Genomic DNA, 24762 nt, shown 5'->3' with positions numbered 1-24762 from the left:
AAGCCATTCCCCAACTGAAAAATGGGCAAGGGATATAAATAGGCAATTTTCAGAAGAGATCAAAGCTATCAACAATCATATTAAAAAATACTCTACATCCCTCCTGATTAGAGAAATGCAAATCAAAACAACTCTGAGATACCACCTTATACCTAGTAGATTGGCCAAAATGACAGTAAAGGAAAATAATAAATTTTGCCAGGGATGAGGTAACATTGGGACACTAATGTAGTTGTGAATTGATCCAACCATTCTGGAAGGCACTTTGGAATTCTGCCCAAAGGGTTTTAAAAGAGTGCATGCCTTTTGATCCAGGAATACCACTCCTAGATCTGTATCCCAAGAGAGATAAAAAAAATGGGGATAGACTTGTTTATACAAAAATATTTATTGCTGTACTTTTTGTGGTGGCAAAAAATTGGAAAATGAGGTGTCCCTCAATTGAGGAATGGCTGAACAAGTTGTGGTATATGTAATGTGGTGATGACTACTATTGTGCTATATCAGAAATGAGGAAATTATTGATATCTATAAAAACTGAAGTACCTACATGAACTGATGTTGAGTGAAATAAGTAGAACCAAGAGAACATTATACACAGTAACTGAAACATTGTGGGATGATTGAATGTAATAGACTTTGCTACTAACAACAATACAATGATCCAGGACAATTCTGAGGGACTTGTGAAAAGAATGCTATCCACATCTAGAGAAAGAACTGTTGGAGTAGAAATGCAGAAAAAAACATCATTCATTACTTGTTTATTTAGGTATACAATTTTCAGGTTTGGTTTTAAAAGATTACTTTATTACAAAAATGAACAATATGGAAATAGGTTTTGAGTGATACTATATGTATAACCCAGTGGAATTGATTGTCAACTATGGGAGAGGGGAGGGAGACAGTATGAATCATGTAATCTTTGAAAACTTATGTGTAGATTTGTTACTGGAATAAACACATTTTTTTAAGTTGATCATGAATAAGGAATAAAAACCTTATAAGCAAATGCAGAAAAAAATTTAAATAACAATTAAGTGCATTCCTTTTGGTCCATGATGCAATGAAGATTATTTTAAATAAAGGGCCTTTGAAGTGAATATTAAAATTAATTGTAAACTAATCTATTTCTAAATAATAAGTAGATCAAATAACAAATCACATAAACAATGAATGATTTCATTAAAAATGACAAAAATAAGACAAGATAAAAATTCTGAAATATATACAAAAGAGTACTTTGGGAAAATTTTATATGTAACCCCTTCATTAATAAAAGAGAAAAAGAAAATGTGAATAAATAGGGTATGCAACAAAAATAAACAGAAAAAGAACAAATGAAAAATTCCCAATTGAACAGCAAAACATAAATTCTAAACATCAAAGGAGAGATTAATTAAAAAAAAAAAAGAAAAGAAAATCACCAAACTAATAAATAAGACTAACCAGAGATCTTCTGGAGGAGGGGGGAGAACAGTAGAATAGATAACAAAGAAAAACATATTTCCAGAATCAAAACTAAAAAGGATGAATGTAAAACCAATGAAGATAAAATTAAAGTAATTATTAGAAAGAAAGCATTTTATTGAACTATATGTTTATAAAATTGACAATATGAATAAAATGAATGAATATTTGTAAGAGTATAAACTGCCCAGATTTAAAGAGAAGGAAATAGAATCTTTGAGTAACAATGTCTTTCAAAAAGACGTTGATTTATTAAAAGGGAATAGCAACAATAAAATACCAACATTTATGGAATGCTGCCAAAGCAATACTTAGGGAACAATTTATCTCTCTAAATGCTTGCATCAATAGAGGAAGAGCAGATCAAAGGATAAATGATCAAAGGATATGAACAGGCAGTTTTTAAAAGAAGAAATAAAAGTTTAATGTGAAAAAATTCTTTAAATCACTATTATTAGAGAAATTAAAATAAAAAAAGACAAAAAAGGATAATGGCACATGTTGGAAATGTTTAAAATGAATTAACTCAATTCCCAATTAATATAATAATAATTTTAACATACTTTTGAAATTATGATTCAAATTGTCTCTCTCCCTTCCCTACATAATCTCTACTCCATGAAACTGTAAGCAATTTCATCACATGTACAATCATGCAAAACATATCCATCTTTTTCATGTTATGAAAAAATACTCATAAAAAACCCAACCACCAAATAAAAACACACCCAAATAAAACAAGGTAAAAAAATAGTTGTGTTGCTTTTGCATTCAGCCTTCGTCAGTTCTTTCTTTGGAGGTGAATTGCATTTTTCATCATAAATACTTCAGAATTATCTCATATCATTGTATTGCTAAGAATAGCTTGTCTTTCACAGTTGAAAATTCTACAATATTGTTGTTTATGCATATAATGTCCTCCTGGTTCTGCTTTCTTCATTCTGCATTAGTTCATGTAGGTCTTTATAACTTTTTCTAAAATCATGCGTATCATTTTTATAGTGTAGTTATATTCTATTACAATAATTCACCACAACTATTCCCCAATTGATGTATATCTGCTGAATTTCTAATTCTTTGCTACTACAAAAAAAAAAAAAAAGCTGCTATAAGTATTTTTGTACAAACACATCCCTTTCCCTTTTCTTTGCACTCATGGAGATACAGACCTATTAATGCTATTACTGGTTCAAAGGGTATGCACAGTTTTGTAGCCCTTTGGGCACAGTTCCAAATTGATTTCTTGAATGGTTAGATCAGTTCACAACTCCACCAACAATTAGTGTCCCAATTTTGCCACATCCCCTTCAACATTTATCATTTTCTTTTACTGTCATATTAACCAATATGATAGGTGTTAAGGTGGTACCTCAGAGTTGCTTTAATTTTTATTTCTCTAATCAACAGTGATTTAGAGCCCTTCTTCACATGACTATAAATAGTTTTTATATCTTCATCTGAAAAGAGCCTGCTCATATCCTGTGAACATTTATCAACTGAGGAATGACTTGTAATGTTATAAATTTGATTCAGTTCTCAATATATATGAGAAATATGATACCTTTATCAGGGAAATTTGCCATAAAAGTTTTCTTAGCTTTCCATTTCCCTTCTAATCTTGGTTGATTAATTCTATTTATGCAAAAACTTTTCAATTTAATATAATTGAATTATCCATTTTATATTCTGTAAATGTTCTTTATATCTTCTTATTCATAAATTCTTCTCTTATCCACAGATCTGAAAGGCAAACAATTCCATGCTCCACTAATTTTCTTATGGTATCACCCTTTATGTCAAAACTCATACACCTATTTTGGTTCTTGGTACAAGAACCCTATTTAAACCTAGTATCTGCCATACTGTTTTCCAGTTTTCTTAGCAGTTTTAGTCAAATAGTGAATTTTTGTCCCCAAACCTAGGATCTTTGGGTTTATCAAGCACTAGATTGCTACAGTCATTTAAAATTGTGTATTGTGTATTTAATCTATTTCATTGATTCACCATTATATTTATTAGCCATGTAAAATGGAGATTTGAACCCCAGACTTCAATTCCCAGAAATCCTTGGTAGTTCCCAGAATTCCCTATAATATCACCCTGAGTCCTCACCTGAGTGCAAGAACACAATTTGTATTTAAACTGACTCTCCGCCTACTTGGCCCCTCTCCCTGCTTCCGCTTCTAAGCACACACAGCTTTCTACCTAGCAGGCAAGATATAGATTTGCACGTGCTTTCTTATTTTGTATTTTATTTCTTAATCTTTAATAAACCTCTAAAAATATAATACTTTTAGCAGAGAAACTAACTTTAACTAACTTTAGCCAGAACCAATCTATTGTAATGATTTATGCTTTATAATACAATTAGAGATTTGGTACACTTAAGCTATCTTCCTTCACATTTTTTCAGTAATTCCCTTATATTCTTAACTTTTTGTTTTAATGACTTGTTATAATTTTTTCAATCTCTATAAAATAATTTTGGCAGTTTTATTGTCACTGAAATATAGGTAAATTGTCATTTTTATTTTATTAGCTTGGCCTACCCAAGAGCAAATAATATTTGTCTTTATTTTTGTGGAAAATGCTTTTTAATTGTGTTCACATAGTTCCTGGCTTTGTTTTGGCAAGTAGACTCACAGATATTTTATATTGTCTATAGTTATTTCAAAGGAATTTCTCTATCTCTTCCTGCTGGACTTTGTTGGTAATATAAAGAAATACTAATTATTTGTGTGTATTAGTTTTGTATCCCAGAACTTTGCTAAAGTTATTATTTCAAATAGTTTTTAATTGATTCTCTAAGTATAACATGATATCATCTGCAAAGGGTAATAGTTTAGTTTCCTCATAGCCTCTTTTAATTCTTTTAATTTCTTTTTCTTCTCTTACTGTTATAGCTAGCATTTTTAGTACTGAATAATAGTTGAGATAATGGGCATCATTGCTTCACCCCTGATAGTATTGGGAAAGCTTCTAACTTATCCCCATTACAGATAATATTTGCTAATGGTTTTAGATAGCTACTACTTATCATTTTAAGGAAAGTTCCATTTAATCCTATGCTGTTTAGTGTTTTTAATAGGAATAGGAGTTGTATGTTATCAAAAGATTTTTCTATATTTAATAATCATGTGATGTTAGTTTTGTTACCAGTTAGCCAATCATACTGATAGTTTTCCTAACATTAAACCAGTCCTGCATTCCTCATATATATCCCACCTGGTTATAGTGAATGATCATTATTATATATTGCTGTGTTTCCTGCTACTGTATTATTTAAATTTTTTGCATTTTATTCATTAAGGCAATTGGTTTAGATTTTTCTTTCCCTGTTTTTGAGCTTCCTGGCTTTGGTATCTGTACCATATTTGTGTCATAAAAGTAATTAGGTAGGGCTCCTTTACCTATTTTTCTAAGTAGTTTATCAAGTATTAGGATTAATTATTCTTTAGATACATGGTAGAATTTACTTGTGAATCCATCTGGGCCTGGGGATTTTTTCTAAGAGTTCATTGGTGGCTTGTTCAATTGCCTTTTCTATCATAGTATTTATATATTCTATTTTCTCTTCTGTTAATTTGAGCAATTTATATATTTGTAAATATTCATCCATTTTTCTTATATTTCCAGATTTATTGGCATTTAGTTGGACAAAATAGCTCCCAATAATTCCCTTAATTTCCTCTTTATTGGTGATGAATTCAATCGCCCTTTTCATTTTTGATACTAGTAATTTCATTTTCTTCTTTTTAAAATCAAATTCACTAATGGTTTATGTGTTTTATTAATTTTTTCATAAAACTAATTCCAAGACTTATTCATTAGTTCAGTGGTTTGCTTTCAATTTTATTCATTTCTACCTCGATTTCCAGGTTTTTCAATTTGGTCTTTAATTGTGAATTTGTAATTTGTTCTTTTTCTATTTTCTTTAGTTGCATGCCCAATTAATTTATCTCCTTTTTCTCTATTTTACTGATATAAGCATTTAGAGATATAAATTTTTCCTAAGTACTACATTGTCTGTATCCCATACATTTTGATATTTTTTTCTCATTGTCATTCTCTTTAATGAAATTATTGTTTCTGTTCTTTGTTCTTTCACTCACTCATTGCTTGTTCAGAATTAAGTTATTTAGGTTCTAATTAATTTTTAATTTGTATTCCCATGGCCCCTTATTGACTGTAATTTTTTTGCATTATAATCTGAAAAGGATGCATTTATTATTTCCACTTTTCTGCATTTGTTCATGAGGACATAGTCAAGTTTTGTGTAGGTGCAATGTATCACTAAGAAGGTATATTCCCTTCTATTCCCATTCAGTTTTTCTAGAGATCTATTAAATCTAAGTTTTCTAAAATTCCATTCACTTCATTAACTTTTTTCTTATTTATTTTTGGGTTAGATTTATCTAGTTATGAGAAAGAAAGGTTGAGGTCCCCCACTAGTATAATTTTACTGTCTAATTTTCATTTGCAACTCACTTCATTTCTCATTTTAAAATTTGGACTTTATCCTATTTAGAACATATGTTTAGTTTTTATATTATTTCATTGTGCATGGTACCTTTTTATCAAGCTATAATTTTCCTTTCTTATCTCTTTTAATCAGATATAGTTTTGGTTCTTCTTTATTTGAGATCATGATTTTTTTTTTATTTCAGCTTACCTTTATTCTGTGAGTCTCCCTGCTTCAGATGTGTATACATGTAGGATTCTTGTTTTTAACTCATTCTGCTATCTACTTCCATTTTATGAATGAGCTCATGCTGTTCACATTCAGAGTTATGATTACTGTCTAGTCCCCTCCATCCTATTTTCCCTCATTTATCCTGTTCTTTCACTCTGTCCCTCTTCACAAATGTTTCACTTCTAACCTCCTTCTTCTCTCCCCATTCATCCTCCCTTCTATTGTCCCCCCTTTTTTATTCCTCTCATATTTACTAGGGATAAGATAGATTTCTTACCCAATTGAGTATAGATTTTATTCCCTTTTTGGCCAATTCTAATGAGAGTCAGGTTTAAGCATTATCCATCATCACCCTCATCCTCTCCTCCACTGGTATAGCTTTTTTGTATCTCTATAGGTGAGATAATTTACCCTATTTTTACCTCTCCTTTCCTTCTCCCAATGCATTTCTCTTTTTCACCACTTCATCTTTTTTGCAGTATCATGTCTTCCCACTTAATTTATTCCCATGCCCATGCCCTCTGTCTATAAATACTCCTTCTAACTGCCCTAGTAAGGACAAAAATTTTAGGAGTTTTAAGTATCATCTTTCCTATATAGCAACGTAAAGAGTTCAAATTTATTGAATCCCTTAAGTTTTCACTTTCCTGTTCACTTTTTTATGCTTCTCTTGAGTCAAGACCCAAGATATTTGATTTTTGAATATCAAATTTTCTGTTCAAGACTGGTGTTTTTATCAGGAAATCTTGGAAGTTCTCTATTTCACCACTATTATTCAACATTGTTCTAGATAGTAAGGCTAGCAATAAAACAAAAAAGAAAATGAAGGAATCAGAATAGCCAATAATGAAACAAAACTATCACTTTTGCAAACAATATGATGGTATAGTTAGAGAATCTTCTTGGCAGAGGAAAAAAAAGTTCTAGAATTCTTTAGAATCCACTAAAAAACTAGTTGAAATAATTAACAAGTTTATCAAAGTTACAGGGTATAAAATAAACCCACATGAATCATTAGTATTTCTATATATTGCCAACAAAGTACAACAGGAAGAGATAGAAAGAGAAATTCCACTTAAAATAATTGCAGACAATATAAAACACTTGGGAGTCTTGTGTGTTTTTCTTGTTTTCTCAGTTTGGGAGAAAGGGAACAGATAGAGGAGAGACAGAATACAGAAGTGAAAATAAAATTTATTTTAAAAACACACAAGGTCCTCTCCATGTTACAATGAGGATCAGGGTACAACTCTGGAGAGTCTTTGAAGTCTGGAAGACCTGAGTTAAAATTCTACCTCAGATAATTCCTAGCTCTGTGACCCTGGGCAACTTTACTCTCTAAGTTTCAGTTTACTTATCAATAAATGGGAGATAATAATAGTACTTCTTCAAAGGGCTGTTCTGAGGATCAATTGAGAGAATGCATATAAAGCTCTTTGTAAACTTCAACACAATGGATAATATATGAGATATTATTATTTTCAAAATTAAACTAAAATAATAGAATATTCTAGTAGATGGAAATTTTTGCATAAAGGACAGAAGTTTCTAGACCAGGGAAGAGGTCAGAAACCAGAAGGAACTCGTATTCATTTAAATTTTTTTGAACATTTATGGAAAATACTTGAGCCTGGACATCCCTGGCCAGTATTATGGTAAAAAGTATAGTAATTTCATACATTTTACCTTTAATTGCATAATAAGTAATTGAAAACATTATTTTTTCAAAGTAGATTTCTGTGACTGCATAGGACTAAATATATTACATAGAAGAAAATAAATAGATATCTAAGCTAATTTTAGTATGATAGAAAAAATATAATGAAAGGTATTACCTAGATTTAGAGCCTCTATTTCATCTTCTTCATATTCCTTAACTGGCTCATTATTTTGAATAGGTGCATTATTTTCCACAAGAGATATTATTGAATCAATATCATGTAAAAAGAAGAAATCAACTGGTACTCCCTGAAAAATTAAAATGTTCATATAGTTAAGAGTTCCTTTAATAAACACATGCCAAATAGGTGGTATGTGACCACTAGAAATGCAGCAAAATTAAAAACTACATATTTTCCTTGTTTGGCATGAAACTTTTACTGTCTACAAATTCTTTTAAAAATTACAAGAAAATTCAAATCGTGTCTGTTTCACAAACAATATGAAAAGAAAAAGTACTCAAGTCATTGTTTAAAAAGTTGAACAGAACAAGGTCAAAGCCAACATCTTCTGATATTCCATTAGAGACAAAACTCCAGGTTGGCATTATTCCATTAATTAATCACCATTTTTTAAGGACATATAGATGACCTCTTTATTAAATCTGTTGACAAGTTATCCAAGAGGATTATGCAACAGGTGAAATTCAAAAAGACTTAAAAAGGGTTATCTTAGGTGGGGTTGATAACTGATAATCAAAGGCAGGTGAACAAATTAGCCTCATTCAAGGAAAAATTATGTAAATAAAAGAAGACCCTAACAATGTAAAACTAAGTATAATAGTTCTATAAACAAGCAGTATGGTGGCACAATGGAGAGTCCTAGGAGTTGATCTTACTGAGTTAAAAATCTGCTCTCAGACACTTATTAGGTATATGACCCCTGACAAGTCACTTAACCTTGTTTGTCTCAATTTCTTCATCTGTAAAATGAGCTAGAGAAGGAAATGGCAAACTATTTCAGTATCTCTGCCAACAGGGCCCCAAATGGAGTCATGAAGTGTCAGACACATCTGAAAAATGACTGAACTACAACAAAAAAGCAGCATAAGCATGGAGTAAAACCAATATGAGGATGAGGATATGCTTCCAGCAAATAAAGGGTGGGGAGAATTTTGCATTGTCCTCCAAAGACTATGCAATGGTTGTCTGTTCCTCAAGAGGATGCCTCTGATTCTCCCCAGTTATTAATGCTACCTCCACCTAAAAATATTCCCTCATATTTATTTTAAAAATAATAGTTAGGAGGAGTAGGCAATAGCAAGAGCAATAGATGGATGATGTCTTTCAGGATATTGACTCTAAGCCTTGTAATATCTGAAGCATTTACCCTTCCTTGACTTATCACTCAGCTACTAAGAGAATCCAGCAGGATGTGACTAAATTATGCCTTGTCAGAGAATCTCTAAAACAGGTAATTAACTCTACTTTTCTACCTTCTGTTTTACTATTGCATACAACAGACAATATGGATGGCATTTTTGCTATAGATGATGTGTTTGGGAGGAGGGAAAATTATTGAATAATTGAATAAATAATTGATTACATTATATTTAGCTAGGAAAACACATCTTATCTTGGCGGGTCTCAGAATATTATGTGAATTTTATTTATAAATTTCTGGTTTTGCAAAGAAAGCAAGTCATGAAGGAATTAGAATCTTTTGTCCTATTCTAAAACCCACATGAATCAATCTCATTATTTCTCTCCAAGCAAATAAACTGATTTAAACCAGAGGGCTGTGGCTTTTCTCCACCTCAAGTCAAGAATGGGGAAGTAGTGATCTCAAAAGGTCATGCCCTGAGCAGAAGTCCCAAGATAGAGCTAGATATAGTCATAAGTAATCAGCTTTATCCACTCCCCTAAAAGGAAGTGGGATGAAAAGTTCTACAAATTTAAATTATCTCCTACAGAAACATCTGTTGGGGCATCACTATCTCTGAATATGTTGTATCCTCTAGTGGAATGAAGGCTCCTTGAGGGAAGGAATTATCTTGCTTTTGTATTTCTATCCCTAGCAACTAGAATAGTATTTAGGTCCCTCCCCCCCTAAAAAAGAATAATGATTTGGCTTTATAGGACAGGGATCATCAAATAAGAATCAAAGGGGGAAAAATAATTACTAGTGATTACTAGTAACTCTTTGCTGAGTGGGGACTACTTACCAGGCTTTTCCCAAGAGTATTTCCAAACCAACAATAACGATCTACTTCTGTCAGTTGTGAATTTTAAAATTGCTCAGACTATACCTTAGAAGATTTGGTTAAGCTATTCCCCTATTGTACCAATGGAGGTACTTTGTCAGGAATGTATTGAGAACTTTAAAATTACTTCACCCTGCTCAAGACAGTGCCTTAGGGGAAGATAAAGTTGTAAACTCCTGATTGAACAATGAAAGTCCCTAACTCATACTTATAATAAAGCTAGAATCTTAAGCTAGGTCTATTTTTAGATCTAATACAAAAGGGTGCTAAGTACCTATAAAGGCTAAATTAGTCACAAAAAGGTCAAGTAACTTACAAAAGGCAAGCTTAACAAGAGGTGTGAAATACTCAGACTTTTTTTTTCTAACCAGAGAAGGTGAGAACCAAAGAAGATGAGAATTAAGAATGGGCAGTCCTGGGAAAAAGCGTCTACTATGATTGGTAGATGTGAAAATTTAGGGGAGGTGACATAAAAGAAAAATCTCTTTAAAAGGAATCGAAGGAACAAGTTCAGGGCAATTGGATTCAGTTAAAATTTGAATTCAGTTTGGAGGTTAATTTCAGTTCGGAGTGGAAGAACCCAGCTTGAAGACAATCTTGTGGTGAGTGATAAAGACTGACTCACTCTCCCTTAGGCTCAGGCTTGGCCTAGGCCCTTTCCTACTGCTTGGCTTCTCTCCCTCTCCCTCTCCCTCTCCCTCTCCCTCTCCCTCTCCCTCTCCCTCTCCCTCTCCCTCTCCCTCTCCCTCTCCCTCTCCCTCCTCTCCCTCTCCCTCTCCCTCTCCCTCTCCCTCTCCCTCTCCCTCTCCCTCTCCCTCTCCCTCCTCTCCCTCTCCCTCTCCCTCTCCCTCTCCCTCTCCCTCTCCCTCCTCTCCCTCTCCCTCTCCCTCTCCCTCTCTCTCTCCCTCCTTCCCTTAATTCCTTCATTTGTATTAATTAAAATCTCCATAAAATTCAGCTGACTTGGGTATTTTCATATTTGGGAATTTTCCCATGGCGACCACTTATTTTTAATATAAATCAAGTCAATAAAAATTATCTTTACAGTTTGGCCAAAACCTTTACAGTTTTGGCAATTCACAGTCTTGGAAAACCCACATTTTTGCAGTTACAGTTCACACGGGGTAAATGATACTGCTAAAAAGAATCTGGAAATTGATTGCCAGAAATTGACAAAGATGATGCTGGTCAAAAAAAAACAAAACAAAACTGCCCCAAAAGTGACTTTTTCACTACCAATTGAAGGCAGGAAAAAAAGGTTTGAGAAGTAGTTGAATTTGGGGAAAAAAATTATTTCTGAATAATAGCTTATAAAATAAATGATGGGTTCTTGACAAAGTTGAGTGCTTAAAGCAAAAAGTTAAGGCTTTATCCCAAAGAAATATAAAAAAGAGGCAATAGGTATAAAAATATTTATAAGCAGATTGTTACGTGATAATAAAGAAGCAGAAATTATGGTGAGGTCAAAGAAGTCAAAGAACTTTGAAAGATATGCTACCTGCCTCTTCTAACAGAAAGAGTACAGATGGAAACATAATTTTTTTAGGCATGGCCAATTTTGGAATTTGTTTTGCCAGACAAAGAACATTTTGTTACAAAGATCTAAAGTGAGGAAAAAGGTACAGGACAGAGAGAGAAAATAAATTTTTGTTCACTGAAAAGATAAAATTTAAATTAAAAAAAAAAAGAAAAGGAGGGATTTATATTTAATCTTGGAGTTAACAAGGGGGCACTGGAGTTCGGTGAGTACAGTGAGTACATAGTCAGACATCTATTTTAGGAAAATCACTTTGGCAGCTATGTGAAAGATAAATTTGAGTAAGGAAATATTTGAAATGGAGTCAAAAAATGCTATCCAAAAAGTGTAGGAGGAGAGGCAATGAAGTTGAAAGGAGTTAAATGTAAGAAATGTTATAAATGTTGGAACAAGATTTGACAATTAGATATCTGGGAAGAGAAAGGAATTGAGGATAGCACTAATGTTGTGAATCTCAATGACTAGAAGGATGGTGGTATGAAACTTATTATTAATTACTGATTTATTAATATTTAAGTTTGGTGAATCAGTGTAATCAATTTCTAGGGCTTAGATTTGGATTTATTTTGTATATTCCTTGCTAGAAAAGTTTTCATGAGAGTTGGTAGGAGATAAGGCCTGCCTTTTAAGTAAGATAAAGAAGATGGATGAAGGTTGATTCAACCTGGTCAGGAGATGTTTTTCCTAGCACTGAGTTTCTCTGCTAGAGGGTTGGGGGGGCAGCAGGAGAGACAAAGGTTGGGATCAAGGGTGAATAATGTCACAGGACTTTCCAGAGGATATTGACTAACTCTGTTGCAATGGCCTTTGAATACTCCTCCTCTTGCAAGTTAGCAAAATATAAACCCATCCTTGCTTCTAATATAAACCAATCGCAGTCTTAGTTAAGCTTGCATTACTGCACCTTATGTAACTACCAAACTATATAAAAAGCTACTCTAATTGTAAGGTGTGTCACTGATTACTGAAGGGCCATTGACATCCATTATTAGCAACTGCTAGTCTTGCTAATAAATAGATTATACTCAAGACTTTTGTGTCTTAATTTCTCATTGAATATGTTTATTGTGACACTGGTCCCCTCAACAGTAATAGCAAAGTTCAGAAGAGGAGAAGGCTTGAGAGTGAAGAAAAGAAAATAAGTTATATTTTGCACATAATGAGTTTGAGATGCCTACAGGCTGTCCAGGATAATATGCAGCATTAGATTTTAGGAGGCCAGGGATACATAGATTTGGAAATCACCTGTAGAGATACATTATTTATACAAACAAAAATATGTATAAAAGCACTTTTAGTTATAGCAAAGAATTGGATGCCAAACAATTGGGTAATGCCTGGATAAATTGACACATTAATATAAGGAGCTAAGAGACTAGACCTGTGACTTTACTGATATAAGGAAAAGCTTCTACAAAAACAAATCAGTGCCTTGTCAGCAATTAATATCTTAGAGAGTTACCAAGAGCACTGAGAGAGTGAGTGAATTGCTGGGAGCCAAACAGCCAATGGTGCATCAGAGGAGTCCCTGAAACCCAGCTTTTCTGGACTCAGGGGCAGCTTCTCTATCTACCACAACATACTGCCTTTCAGAAGAATGGGATGGAATTTTATTGATCCATAAGAAATTATTAACATACCTGATTCAGAGAAACATGAGAAGGCTCGAATGAATTAAAGGCAGAGTAAAGTGGATACAATCAAAAGAATAATTTAAATAATGACTATAATAATAAAAACAACTGTGAAAGACTAGAAATTCTCTCCCCTTCCTCCAATAATTCTTTCTCCTAATTTTCAGTCTCTATCTATGGAGTTGGGAGTAGCTGGGATCAAAGATATTAAGTACAGAATGGGTACCTTACAACAAAGGAGGACAGGGTAGAGTGTGATGCTAAGGTGATTTAGAATGTGGAATTATGGCTTTCACCACAGTTTCAATTTTTCAGGGAAGTATGAGCCCAATGATGAGAGGAATGGGGACATAGCTTGAGAAGTTAAGATTAGGTTTTGAATAACTGCTTTGGGAACTGTAATGTAGGGTTGATTATTAGGAAAAAATAAAATGAAGAGCACAAAACTGAGAAAAGAATTGCAAAGCATGGGATGTGATTAGCAGAAGATTCCTCCAAAATGAAACTAATCTTGTTTTAAAAGACAGAAAGTGAACCATTACTGATTGAGTGGAGTCATTCCAGAATCAGCTATCACTGTATTCTAAACCTAAGCTCAAAATAAAATGAAGAACATATGGTCCACAATAAAAACAACTTCAATTTGACCTACTTATAAATTACTAATTTAAAAAATAGGGAAATGACTGAAAGGATATTCACACCAATTTTAAAAACTTATTGGAGAAGTTTATTCAATGCCTATTAATTACTATAATGAAGAAACAACAAACTATCATTACTGCCTTCTGAGAACTCAGGGTCACACAATGCAATGAGGCTTCCTGGAAGCCACTATCTTACTAACAAATGAAACTTGGTGCCAGAATCTCTACTGACATAAAATGATTTAAATTATAAATTTATATTCTTTTAAATTGATAAATGAGAATTTAGTTAGCCAAGAGCTAAAAAGCAAAATTAATGAATACTTTTCCCATTACCTTAGTGATAAATAAACAAAATTTTAAAATAAAGATATAAAAACTAACCTCTTTTGCTCTTTTGAAGATGACATTGGTATGAGTGGGAATGTTCAGATCTGTAGAGTCCCTGTTTCAAAATGGAAATCAATCTGTAAATTACAAATAGTAAATCATTTAATGCCTTTGTAAGCAATACCTAATTATCATGAAAGAGATTACTGCCAAATGACAAATTTTCCTAAAACTTTAGTTGGAGATTCCTTCTTGAGAAGATTCCTCAAGTCTTGATCTAGAGTCTTTGAAGTCCTTTGTAAGCAGGCAGAATATGCATATTCCAAAAATGAAGTTTTTACCTAATTGGTAGGGAGAATTTATCTAGATAGTGGTTGGCTTATCTCTATTTGTTATACTTTTGGGTTAATGTGTAAGTAATGAGGATTGCTGATGTTTGAAAAAAAAGAGAGAAATGTTTGAAATTTATGCATGAAAACATTCTGATTTAAAGCAATCAAATTTTATAATACTTTAACAATAGTGTGACTCCTGCTTTTCCCAGGAGATGCCAAGCGACTGTTTCTGCAGTTTTCTTGTCAGCTTCATAAGTGTTCTGTTGACTAAGAATAAAAATCAGCGGTAATCCAAGTTGGAGATGAATAGTTGAAACTTTTTCAGGATCTTCAGTAATTTCAGTCTTTAAAAGAAAAAAGGAAGAATAAGTTGTATTTATTATACTCTACTGTGTTTTGTAATTTTTTACATTTTCATTTAAAATAAATGAACACAATAAATAAAATAATTGCTATTCATATATAGCTTTAAGCATTAACAAAATTGTTAACCATTATAAGAGAGAAGAATCTGTGATCCAAATATAACATTAACAGAAATTCTCCTATCACTACATTCCCAATGTGAATACATAAAACTGTGATAATAAAGTACAACATGTAAACCTAAGATAACATGTGGATTTCTTTAAAACATACATACAAAGAAGTTGCTATAAGCATTAAGTAGAAATTTACTTTTTCTTCAAATTAAGCTAAGGTTTCAGAGAATAACTAATTCAAATATTTCCCCAAAAAGGGGATTAGTCAAAAAAGAAATTATATGGATGAAAATGTCTGAAAAAGTCACTATGGTGAAATAATGGAAAGTGTAAAAAGACTGCCTTGTAGTAACAAAGGTATAGTTGAGGTTATTTAAGATGAGTTTAGAGTGTATGTGGTTAGCACAGCCTCATGCCTTTCTACATCTGTGTTTAAGAGTATATCAGTAGGACAAAGGTGTGAGTAATGTTAGATATAAATATATATAAAGATATAAATATAAACAGCAGACATAAAGAGTATAAATACAAAGTGATTACAGAGGGAAAGAACTAGCATTTTGGGCAACCATCAGGAAAGACATCATGTAATCAGCACTCTGTATATGATGCTTTCTCCTTCTGAACTACCTTATATTTTATGTGTCTGTGGTTATGTGTATACATCATATATATATATATATATATATATATATATATATATATATATATGTACTGTATTGTTCTGACTTGTCTGACTGGGGTTTTCTTGGCAAAGATACTGGAGTGATTTTCCATTTCTTTCTCTAATTCATTTTACAAATAAAGAAAATAAGGCTGAATGAATTGCCCAGGGTCACACTGCTAGTAAGTGTCTAAATCTGGATTTGAACTCGGATCCTCATGACTCCAAGGACAGCACACCTAGCAGCCCCATATATTTACATACCTACATACACACACACACATACACACAAAATTTATATAGTTGTGTAATTTTATTATATAATTATATACAAAGAATATAATTTTTACTTATTAATGTTATATTTATGCTGTATCTATTTATATATACTTATTGTCTTTCCCATTAAAATGTAATCTCCTTGTGCATCCCTTCATTCCAACCTTTGCACTTGTATCCTCAGGGCTTAAACAGTATTTTGTATATCTTAGGTACTTAAAAAAACACTTGACATATATTGATAGAAGGTGGTGTTTAATCTGCATCTTGAAGAGGAGGGATTTCATGAAGTAGAGGAAAGGAGAGAATAAGAATTCCAGACCTAGAGGTGGTGAGAAATGAAATGTCACATGGAAAGAACAGAGGATTAATGTGGCTGCATTGCAGTGGGTGGGAAGGGGTATAATGTACAATCAGGTTGGCAATAAGTTATAAAGGGCTTTACACAAAAAAGTTATTTTTTTTCCAAAAGTAAGGGAGTAAAATGGTTAGACCTGTGTTTAAGGCAAATTGGTTTGACAAATGTTTAAAGGATAAATTGAAGAGGAGAGACGTGAGGCAGAGAAACCATTATGAAGCTACTGAAATAAGCTAGTCAAAATTGATAAGGACCTTATCTAAGATGGGAGCTACACAAATTTATCTGAAAGAACAAAAAGCCAAGAATATCAAAGGAATTTATATGAAGGAAGGAGCACTAGCCATATCTAAATTCAAACTCTACTATAAAGTGGTTGGTAATCATCAAAATAATATGGAATGGCTAAGAAATAGAGTGGTAAATCAATGGAATAGGTTAGATAATCAACACACAGTAGTTAACAACCATAGTAGCCTAGTGTTTGATAAAACACAAAGAACCAGGCTTTGGGGGAAGAATTCACTATTTTTTTTAACCCTTAACTTCCATCTTAGAATATATTGGTTCCAAGGCTGAAGAGTGGTAAAGGTTAGGGAATGCGTATTAAGTGATTTGCCCAGAGTCACACAGATAGGAAAACATCTGAGGCTGGATTTGAATTCAGGACCTCCAATCTCTGAGCCTGGCTCATTAAGCCACTTACTGTCCCCAAGAACTCACTATTTGACAAAAACAGCTAGGGAAACTGGAAAACAGTATAGCAGAAAGTAGGCACAGATCAGCATCTTACACCATACTGCCAGGAGCCATCAAAGACCATGCTGTTTAACATGGTCTCATGTGGAAACCAAGGCATGCAAAGTGGCCTCCAGGAAGGATGGAAACACCCACTGAAACCCCCCTAAGTGACTTTCCTTATTAGCACTCCCATATTATTGGAATTGCTCTTACTTAGCCCCAGGAAAAATAGATGAAACATGCTTGCAAGGTTAATACAGATGTCCCACTCTGTCCCCCCAGAATATCACCAGGGGATCCCACTTAAAAAATTAAACCTAAGGATTCTTATATATCCACATAGATAGGACTTTCTTTTCTAGGCATAAAACTTCTGGCAAATCTGTGCTCAGAATTCCCCAACCTAAAACTGGGCCATGTTGATTCTACCCTTCAATGACGCACTTAGCAACAGTGTTTTGTTGATTATCTCCTTAAACTTTGCATCTATTTTTAGGATCTATGGAAACATGAATGTTGAAAAATGAAACTGTGTGCCAAGTATGTATGTAACCATGAGGGATAAAAATAAAGCCAAGCCTGGGAGAAGGTGGAGCAGTTTTTCTGTGAAACCTGTGCTACGGATTGAATACAAAAGCTGTGTCCCATTCACCATTCTGCCGACACCATCCCACCTCCAAGACCCCATCCTCTGTGGGAGGCTAGACCACCCCACAACAAATGGCGCCCGAACAGGGAACCCTAACCCTAACACGCCCTGCAGCACCATACACCAAGACAAAGTCAAAATGAAACTTGATCTAGAAATAAAGAGTGGCACTATAAACTATAAACAAATTAGGGGGACATGAAAAGTTTTGTCTGTCAGACTTATGGGTAAGAGAAGAATTTATGACCAAACAAGACACAGAGAATATTATAAAACATGAAATAGATAATTTTAAATTAAATATCATTACATTAAAAAGTCTCTGAATAAACAAAACCAATGCAACCAAAATTAGAAGGTAAACATCAAATTGTGGGAAAATTTGTATGAGGGGACAGCTAAGTGGCTCAGTGAATTGAAAGTCAGGTTCAAATTTGACCTCAGATACTTCCTAGTGATTCTAGGCAAGTCACTTAATCCCAGTTGCCTAGTCCTTATTGCTCTTTTGCCTTAGAATCAATATTGATGCTAAGACAGAAGGTAAGTTTCTAAAAAAAATAAAGAAATAAAGAAATCTGTATAACAAGTATCTCTGACACAGGCTTAATCGCTCAAATAGAGAGAGAACTGACTCAAATTCATAAGAATACAAAACCTTCACCAATTGATAAATGATCAAAGGATATGAACAGGCAGTACTCAAAGGAAAATAAAACTATTCTATAGTCATATGAAAAAAATGCTCCAAATCACTGTTGATTAGAGAAATGTGAATTTGAGATACCATCTTACATCCATCAGACTGGCAAACATGGCCAAAAAGGAAATGATAACGGTTGGAGGGGATGTGGGAAAATTGGACACTAATAAACTGTTGATGAAAGTGTAAACTGATACAACTATTCCAGAGAACAATATGGAACCATGTCCAAAGGAACATAAAACTATGCATACCATGTGTCCCAGCAGTAATGAATCTGTATCTCAAAGAAATCAGAGAAAAGGGAAGAGGACCTACCCAGGCAATTTAGCAGCTCTTTTTCATAGTGGCAAAAGGAAGTGAGCAGAATCACAACACAATATATACAGTAACAGAAATATTCTATGATGATCACCTGTAAAGGCTTATTATCTGCAAAGTAAATCCACAAAAGACTAATGATGAAAAATGCTATCCACAGTCAAAGAAATAATTGTTGGAGTCTGACTGCAGATCAAAGCACACCATCTTTCACTTTTTCTTTCATAATTTTTTATTATATATGATATATGTCTTCTGAGATGGCAAGTACAATTTGTACTGCATGAAAGAATTGGTATAACCTGTTATCAGACTAATTACTACCTGGACGGGGCGGGTTGAGAAGAAGAATAAATAATTATAAAATATTAGAAAACGGGGGCAGCTGGGTGGTTCAGTGGATTGAGAGTCAGGCCTGGAGACAGGAAGTCCTAGGTTCAAATCTGGCCTCAGACACTTCCCAGCTGTGTGACCCTGGGCAAGTCACTTGACCCCCATTGCCTAGCCCTTACCACTCTTCTGCCTTGGAGCCAATACACAGTATTGACTCCAAGACGGAAGGTAAGGGTTTAAAAAAAAAAAAAAAATATATATATATATATATATATATATATTAGAAAACAATTGTTAAAAAATATTTTTACATTTAATTGGAAAAAAAAAAGAAGAAACAACCAGGAATGAATTAATTTTTTTTAATTTTTAAAAGAAGCATTTATTAAATGCCTGTTGTGTGCCAGATGTTGTACAATGCTGGAACACACACAAAAAAAGACAAAAAAAAGTCCCTATGCCCAAGGATCTACCAGTATAAAAACAAAGCCAACATTTTTTAAATTAATACTATGGAAATGTTTTTAAATGATATTTTTAATAGTTATGCCACCTATTTCAATGGTTTTCTACATTTGTAGTATCTTCTCTTTTGATTGGCCTGTCATTTTGCTCTTAGGGAAATTCAGTGGTAATGGCAGTGGGGAGATATGGGGTGAGGTTATAGGCCTCTTTTCTTTTTAAATCTTCTAACTTTTAGATCTTCTAAGAGCAATAATGAAAAATTCACATGCCTCTCCCTTTCAGTATAGTTTTCTGAAACTTCTTATGGTCTTCTCAGCAACTTAGCTTTGCGTTGTTATTGTGTAAAGAGAGAAATGAACATTTTCTCTAATTTCTACCATTTTGATTTTACAAGTAATTTATTTCATGCTATATTAATTTTTTTAATGTTTAGCATCTGCCAAAATTCATGCCCCTGCTCAAAAATGTGGTCTTGCTCACTTTGAATAGGCTTAGAGGTAAAAAAGGCATGATGCAATCACTCCTACAACTAGTCCCTAGGACTTTTATTTACAGGTTAATCTTGGACATCTGTTTATTTACTATAAACAACCAGCTTAAACTGAAACCCTATCAAAAAAACAACTCTTCTGTCCCTTTCTCTCATTAAATTAAGGGAGATTTGATCCCCTTTGGTTGAGATCAAAAGAAGTGGTTCTAGTATCCTAGCCAAGATTTCTCCGTGTCCTGTCATTTCATTTGACTCACCACATTATCCAGTATATGTTTTGTGTAAACAGTATCCACACATGTGCCTGCTACAGCTCACTAACATCGAAATATCTCTGGCCCAAACCATTTGCAAGTTTCTAAAATCTTGGCACTAACAAGATTCATTCTTAATACTGTATCATTTGATTCTGAATATTGCTCTATAACATTGCATTTTATGTTCATCCTCATTTCTTTGTCTGGAGATTTTAGGAATGTTCTTACATTTTTTGCCCCAGAGCATCTTCTAAAATTGGAATAATTATGATTGAAAATGTAAGTTCCATACTTTCCTGTTAACAAATTTGGCTCCAGCCAAACTTGTCCAGGGGCAACATGGATATGTTCTTGAATTCTTTCATTAGGATAAACAATGAAAGTCAAACTTTAACCAGACTTGATTTCTCATTCTAAATCATTAAGGATATTGGAGTCCTGTGATCAGGCACTATCATGAGGGGATCAGGAAAGGGTTTGAAAAATATCAGTCCATCTCTTCATTAAGTATCCACCAATTAGAGATGTCTGAGTCTGTCAAGGTGAGGGCTGAAGAATGAGCTTTCAGAACTGATTCTAGATGAATCCTTTCTTATCACTGAGAGAAATCATTAACCATTAATTTATTGGTCTTTACTAGCTACAAAAGATAACTTAGTTTAGCAGTCTTAATTAGTATATATTCATTGCTTTATGTGTTTTTCTCAGATTTATATCCTATGACTGAAATCCTATTGAAATATCCAGTAATATAACAATAAGGTATAATCATAGTATAATAGTAAGAAATAATCATAATTATTAGTTAATTGAAATAACTGTGTATGAGACTCAATAATCAATAATCAATAACTATATTAAGAGAAAATTCCCAGGCCTAGAGATGGGAGGTCCTAGGTTCAAATTTGGCCTCAGACACTTCCCAGCTGTGGGACCCTGGGCAAGTCACTTGAACTCTATTGCCTAGCCCTTACCACTCTTCTGCCTTGGAACCAATACGCAGTATTGATTCCAAGATGGAAAGTAAGGATTAAAAAAAAAGAGAAAGAAAATTCCTTGAAATGCCTTTGCAAAATACCCTTGCCAAAGTTTGCACATATCTTGAAATATATCCAGACTTCTTAAGACTGTGGTATCTCTTTTGGCTTTGAAACTATGGAATAACCTTGGCCACTTTCACCGCATATGGTATGATCCCCTTCCCCCAAAAGAACATACGGAAACAATCTGACCTTCTGGAAGAAAGAAACCTAGTAGAAAGAAAAACTTCGGTTTTCCTCTTAAGAAGAAATATTCTCTGAACACTTTTGGGGGGGAAGTTTGATTAATCTGACTCCTTTGCATAATGCATATAAATCAATAATTTCCTTATCTTGAGGTCATTTCCTCATCTCTGGGTCTTAGACTATAGAGCTGGCATATCTAGATCTTGGCATTATGATTTACACTTATGCAACAATAAACATCAGTTTGGCTCAGATAATTGCTTTTGAGTATTTTTTCTTTTATATAGCCTAATTAATGAATTGATTTTTCCTACCCAGAACCCAATTTCTTAGAATTTTCACCTGTCACACCACTTTGGTGTAGTTAGTACTCTAAAGGAGGTTTTTATATAGCTATCTTTTGTAGACTTTGTGCAGGACCAGACTTCTACAATGCCTGCTTACTTCTAACTTCATGCACCATCCCTTGTGGCTCAACCTAACTAGTTCAAAAAGAAGTAGTACTTCTGGTGTGAGGGTTTGCTGAGCCTTTTTCAGGGCTCTAAGAAGCTGTAGCATGTGCATCAGTCACACTCCAGTAAACCATCTCTGCAGATAGAATAAACCAGGTTGAGGGTGAATGATGGACCAAAAACCCAAGAGTGTCTACCCAAGTATGTAAAGATTTCTCCTGGTAGAATGGACGGATAAACACAATTTGTTCCAAAAAGCAGGCCCAGTAGAGTACTGAGCTTGGTTAGGCACCAAAGATGTCATCTTTTGCATCTCAGGCCATTACCAGTCATCCTTACTTTTGTCTTGCCATTGGACTTTGATGATTCTGGAAGAGAGAGCAAGTCTGATTGATGATTTTGTGTAACTGCATCACTTAAATCCACTTCATGCATAAGTCAATGCATCACCCTCTGGTGTCACTGGTCCTCTTCAAAAATGAAGGAAAATTTAACAACAGTTGGATCTATCAGAAATTAGAATCATCCTTCTTGTTCTCTGTCTGAAGCTTTTGAAACTTTTTGTTGTTCAATTGTTTTTCAGTCATTCTGAACCATCTTGGAGTAGCTTGCAGTTCCTTCTCCAGCTTACTTTACAGATGAGGAACTGTGCCATACAGTGACACACCCAGAGTAACACAGCTAATAGGTCTCTGAAGCCAGGTTTGAACTCATGAAGATGAGTCTTCCTGACTTCAGACCCATCTGGAATTCAGTGCCTGAATGTAGTCTTTATGGACTCTGTAATTCAGTGCCTGTATCCTGTCACATATATTGTATTTGCTGATTGTTTTGAGAATTAATTTTGGGGGCAGCTGGGTGGCTCAGTGGATTGAGAGCTAGGCCCAGAGATGGGAGGTCCTAGGTTCAAATCTGGCCTCAGACACTTCCCAGCTGTGTGACCCTGGGCAAGTCACTTAACCCTCATTGCCTAGCCCTTACCGCTCTTCTGCCTTGGAGCCAATAAACAGTATTGACTCCAAGATGGAAGGTAAGGGTTTAAAAAAAAGAATTAATTTTGCTTGTTAAGTTCACAAATTAATCTAATCTATAATGTTTCACTATTTTGTACTTTCCCCTATGACTGGACCAGAGAACATACCATTGTAAAAGTTTATAATCAACTTGCAAAAATCCTTTCATCAAATCCAACCAGATCACATGTTGTCCTAACAGCCTTTGGTTTCTTTTTGTTTTTGTTAATTGTCACATAGATGATGGATGGAATCCATTAAAACTGGTTATAATTATATACAACCTTTGGAGAATTTAACGAGCTAAATATCTCAATTGATTTTAAGGGATCTTCAGAAGTGATTATTAGACATCTAGTAGCATCCCTGCCTCTGAGTTGTTTGTAACAAGAGGTACAGGGCCATTTCGTAGTTGAAGAGAGGTGCAATAGCACTATTGTATTTCCCCATCTCTGCATTTATTAAAAATGTAATGGATGAGACATACGAAGTATTTTTCACTATTTAGTACTCAGCTCCATGTGAAATGGGTGGAACATATTGGAGACAGGTCTGTTAACTGTTACAGTCTCATACCAGAGGGAGTGAGGTGCCCAAGAGGCTTAGTTAACCTGTAATGGGTTATAATTTCATGCTAGAGGTGTGAAGGATTTTTTCCTGTGAAGTCTAATAGCTTTGAAATTGGTTTTTATATTTGTAAGTCTTCAACTTACTCTATTCCACCAGAATGATCTAAATTCTTGGTGACATTTTTAGACCCAAAAGGTTTTCATCAGCAGTACAGAGGTTTATGTTTCTTCTGGGCTGCTCTGCCACATTTGGAATGATGTTTGAAAGATTTGCTAGGTTTTGAGAACCTGTGACAAGTATCCATGAGCTTCAGTCCCTATAGACTTATATGAATCCTAATGATAGCATGTTTGTTTCTTATTGTCATCTAAATGTATTCGTATGATTTGGGGGGATTTTGGTACTTCTTGAATGTGTATTAGTTGCTATATTACTGTTTATTATAAAGCTGTTTTCTTATTGAAAATTATGTACAATCACATTGTAGATCATAGCTAAGTTAAAAAATAAAATGGATCTCATTTTTTTGAGTGAGAAACTTTGTATCCTGCCTCTCCTTGGGCAAACACAATGTGTCACTGATAATAAACTATATATTTTTGATTTTTTTAAAAAAATTTTAGGGGGCAGTTGGATAATTCAGTGGATTGAGAGCCAGGCCTAGAGATGGGAGGTCCTAGGTTCAAATCTGTCCTCAAGACACTTCCCAGCTATGTGACCCTGGGCAAGTCACTTGACCCTCATTATCGAGCCCTTACTGCTCGTCTGCCTTAGAACCAATACACAGTATTGATTCCCAAGTCAGAAGGTAAGGGTTTAAAAAAATTGTTATCATTGTTTTTCCTTGTATGTGCAATAGAGTATATGGATTTTCTCTTTTCTCATTTCTTGTACTTAAAATACATACAATCAATAATAAGCTTTTTTATTTTTGCAGTAATATAAGTTTAAAATGTATATTTGTTCTAATATTAATGCATACCCCAAAGTATTAGACTATGGAAACCTGCCATTTATTGATAAATGTTATGGGACTGTGATTAATGTTTGTGTCTGATTCCAGGAGAAGGGAACAAAAGTGCCAAGAAGCACAAAGTCAAGGAGACCAATGAATCCCAGTGGGATTGATGAGAATCTGTTCCAAGACAGAAGACTTGTTTGAAGTCGAAGTTGTGATTGTTTGATATATGTCAG

General features: G+C 33.9%; 1 protein-coding gene across 6 annotated transcripts in view; it reads right to left on the bottom strand.

The window, feature by feature from the left end:
* TXNDC16 (thioredoxin domain containing 16) overlaps positions 1–24762 on the bottom strand; it is a 148131-nt gene that overhangs the window by 41854 nt on the left and 81515 nt on the right. For all 6 annotated transcript variants that reach the window (XR_008915039.1, XM_016426324.2, XM_056811096.1 and 3 more), the window contains 3 exons: positions 14746–14912; positions 14288–14348; positions 7999–8131 (listed from right to left, as the gene is read on the bottom strand). Coding sequence is in view for 5 of the 6 variants with exons in the window: in XM_016426324.2 (XP_016281810.2) it covers positions 7999–8131; positions 14288–14348; positions 14746–14912 (361 nt within the window). In the remaining variant the exon portion in view is untranslated. The remainder of the gene's footprint in view (positions 1–7998; positions 8132–14287; positions 14349–14745; positions 14913–24762) is intronic.

The sequence above is a fragment of the Monodelphis domestica genome, chromosome 1, assembly GCF_027887165.1.
Source record: "Monodelphis domestica isolate mMonDom1 chromosome 1, mMonDom1.pri, whole genome shotgun sequence".
Lineage (NCBI taxonomy): Eukaryota > Metazoa > Chordata > Mammalia > Didelphimorphia > Didelphidae > Monodelphis > Monodelphis domestica.
Note: the sequence above shows the minus strand (reverse complement) of the source record. Positions and strands in the feature narration are given on the sequence as shown.